Source organism: Orycteropus afer, unplaced genomic scaffold (genome assembly GCF_000298275.1).
Source record: "Orycteropus afer afer isolate SDZICR_OR568_19922 unplaced genomic scaffold, OryAfe1.0 scaffold00018, whole genome shotgun sequence".
NCBI lineage: Eukaryota > Metazoa > Chordata > Mammalia > Tubulidentata > Orycteropodidae > Orycteropus > Orycteropus afer.
Window position 1 is genome coordinate 20,365,583 of NW_006921605.1, and position 3,711 is coordinate 20,369,293.

General features: G+C 41.8%; 1 protein-coding gene across 1 annotated transcript in view; it reads right to left on the bottom strand.

Annotated features, from left to right (window-relative positions):
• Positions 1-3,711, bottom strand: part of EFCAB3 (EF-hand calcium binding domain 3) — a 31,839-nt gene that overhangs the window by 6,580 nt on the left and 21,548 nt on the right. The window contains exons 6-8 of the mRNA XM_007959752.1: positions 3,089-3,282; positions 2,551-2,735; positions 229-351 (exon numbers count right to left, since the gene is read on the bottom strand). Of these exons, the coding sequence (XP_007957943.1) occupies positions 229-351; positions 2,551-2,735; positions 3,089-3,282 (502 nt within the window). The remainder of the gene's footprint in view (positions 1-228; positions 352-2,550; positions 2,736-3,088; positions 3,283-3,711) is intronic.

Here is a 3,711-nt window from a genome sequence, read left to right on the forward strand (position 1 = left end):
TGCCTATGCACAGGGAGACAGATGAGGGGGCAGGAGTGCATGGAGGGATGGACACTGGGAAGAGGTAACTATCAGGAGGAAGTGGAAGGGGAGCTGTTGCATTGGGGTAAATTGTAGTCAATGTCATGAGACAACGTGTGTGTGAACTGCTGTATGGAAAGTGAATTTACTCTGTAAAATTTCACCCGAATCACAATTAATAAAAAATAAAAAATAATGAATACTCACATGGGGTTTAATAGCTGCTGCATCCGTCACTGTCCAAGTCTGCTTTCTCTTGAACATTTGGTCAATGGCAAAGATTTCACTTGGATAGCCTGAGGCAGGGTTGAAAGGCTTTATATTTCCTGCCTTTATGCATATTTTAAGAAGATTAGAAATATGTTTTAGTCTGAGTTATACAACAACGACTTAAGAGAAGCATAATTTATTATGACGGGATTTGTATATTACTTATGAAGTTACTGCTAAGCCATTGGCCTGTGGTTTTGGGGCATATTGAAATGGCATTGAGTAAATTCAGTTTAATGATGATAATGGCTACGCTATAAAAGAGGTATAAACCAGAGGGTGTGGAATGGATATGGAGGGCAGAGAGGAGGCAACTCCATCCTGACCCAAACTTCCCAGGCCCTCACAGTCCACTGCAAATCAATGAGCCCTCCACAGGGTACAGCCTATAGTACTTCCAAACTTCTCACGAGACCCCAGGCAACTGTTCTTCCTGTTGCTGGGCTGTTGAACAATGCAGGTGGAAATCACATAAATATGCTGATTATTTTCTTCAAAATGTTCATTGTCCAATCACATCCAGGCCCCTCATGCTATTTGAGTCTCCATAATGGTGGTGGCTGGAAACCCAGACTTTCCAACTCCCTCAGCCATCTACTGTGAATTCTCTTAATTCTTCCCACCCTAGGGTTGCTCCATCCTTTACCTAATTTTTACCTCCTTCTCTCTTATATGTGAGAGCTTTTCCTGATTTACAAGACCAAGCCCTCCCTTACATTTTTTTTTTTTGACTTTTTATTATGATTTCAATGAAAGTTTACAGAGCAAGTCTGTTCAATGGTTCATACACATTTGGTTTCATGGCACTGACTGCAATCCCTGCAATGAAACAGCTCTCTTCCCACTTCCTCCCTGTGGTTACCTTTTCCTGTGTCCTTCTTTCCCATGCCTTCCTGCTCTCTGAGCTATTTCCCTGTGCAAATGCTGCCCTTCTGATCTCCTATGGTTGATTGTTGTAAGAAGTATACCTACTTGGTATAATTGTTCACCTCATAGGCCTGTCTATTGTTTGAGTGAAAATTAAGCCACAGGAGTGAGTTCAATTCCAGGCCTGAAGAATGACTAGGAGCCAAAGACTTGGGGGTTTCATAAGTCTCTATCAGACCAATAATAAGCCTAGTTTTTTTTTTTTTTTAAAGAATTTCTAGTTTTGTTCCACATTTTTCTCCCACTCTGTCCAGGATCTCCAATTTTGATCCCTTTCTGAGTGATTGGCTGTGGCAGATGGACACTTCCTTTATGTTCTTTATTTACTCCTCTCCTGTGCTATATTCCTTCACCCCCCCCCCCCCCGCCCCCTGCCATTGAAGTGCTACCTGTGTAGTTACACAGGGCTGACTGGTCTTTAGTAAAATCTTGATCCTGTTTCTCAGGCTAGGAGGCCAGGAGCAAGTCTGAAGTAAAGCCAGAGCATCCTGAGAGAATATCCAGAAACATGGGAACAACTGCCTGAGACCTTCAAACTCATGATGACAAAGTGGATCTTGAGAAGATTAGGGGCAATAGAGTTTGAAGCAAGGCTGAAGGTGCAGCTGGGACCATAAAGGAGGGTCCAGACCAGGGCAGGATGGTTCCTTTATCACAGCATTGTGGGCTATGGACCCGGGCCTCTTATCCCATGGTGACTGGCCCAACTACAATCTACAGCTGGTTATGGGAGTCCAAAATGCAGCTTCTGGTCCCCCAGTTGATGGGAGAGCAATCAGAGTGAGAACCTGAGGGCATTTTTGTTGCTATTACCCTTATATAACCCAACTCCAAGCCTAAGCCTAAGACTGTATTTTTCTATAAGTTTAACTATTGAAATTAAATGAAATATTCCACCACTCATCTGTCAGTTTGTCATACTGTGGTGGCTTGTATGTTGCTGTGAGGCTGGGGGCTATGCCACAGGTATTTCAAATACCTGCAGGGTCACCCATGGTGGACAGGTTTCAGCAGAGTTTCTAGACTAAGACAGACTGGAAAGAAGGAAGGGGTCATCCACTTCTCAAAGAATTGACCAGTGAAATCCTTATGAATAGCAGTGAGACACCATCTAATATATTACTGGAAACCTTTCCGAATAGCCCTGGAACACTGTCTAACACAGTGCCGGAACTGAGCCCCTCAGGTCATCTTATTACATTGAAATACAAATGGCTTTAGAATCTGGTTTGAAATAGAATGACTGAAAATATTTGTCATAAAAAGCACAGATATGATTTCTGTCAAACCTGAGTATTTAAATTAACTGATGTGACACAATCTAAATCTTACCTGTGTTTTCCAGTCTTTTTTATGGAAGAAATAGTTCTCAAAGAAATGGAGAGGCTCCCTTCTCCTTAGTATCTCTAATTTCTGTATGTCTTTGAATGGCTTTCCCATTACCACTCCATCCACATTAGGAAACAATGGAAAGATGGGTATTTTTGAATAGGGACTATCTGAAGGAGGATTGCATCCTAGAAAGGTAAAAACAAAATGGCATCACTAACCTCTTATCAGACACCCACGGATGCCTATTTTGTTCATCGTTTAGTCTTCCTTTCAGTGGACATGTGTCCCATTGGCCACTCCCCCATCTCCTGCTCCCACTCCCTACACCCACCCCCAGAGTTTGGGCTTCATCCAAGTGTCTGAGGATTTAGGTAAGATGTTTACTTGTTTTCAGATTATGGCTGTATGACAGACCACTCATTCAGAATAGGCTGTGGTCCTACTCTTCAGATACTTGGCCTGTGGGATTTATTTCTGACCTTATTTATATACAAACAAATCCTTTTAAGACAGTTGGGAAATGACAAGTAGCTCTTACTCTTCAGCTCTTCAAGAAATTTAAATAAATTCTTTTCTTTCATTATTGCAGTCCGGGCAGCGTTGGCAAAGGCAGCCGTGCTTGAGTTTGGAGGCATGCAGATGTCTGGCTTGAGTCTCCTTTTTACATAACCCATAGCATAAGGAGTCCACAGCATTCCTGCAGTGGTTTCATGGAATTTTCTTCGGAAATAGCTTAAACAAAAAAAAGTAATCCAGAAAAAAGTGCTATAGTCTACTGAAAAAATGGCAAAAAGGTCAATTTGCAAGTTATGTATGTGGTATGAATTTATTTAAAATTTAATTTGTATATTTATTCAACAGTATTTCGTGACTGCTTATCCTGTGACATTTATAGAACACCTACTGCAACTTTTCACAGGCCATTTGAATATTTTTGGGTTTTTGGTTTACCTTCTTTTCCCTAAGACCTCCAAGTCTTGTCTAGAAAAATCCTTGTATTATGATCCTCAACAAATCCGTAAGGGGTACCAGCTTGAATACAAGCATTAATCATGCCTAGGAGTTGCTAAGGAGCTCTGGTAGCATAGTGGCTAAAGCACTTGACTGCTAACCAGAAGGCTGGTGGTTCAAACCCACCAGCCACTCCTCGGAAGGAAGGTT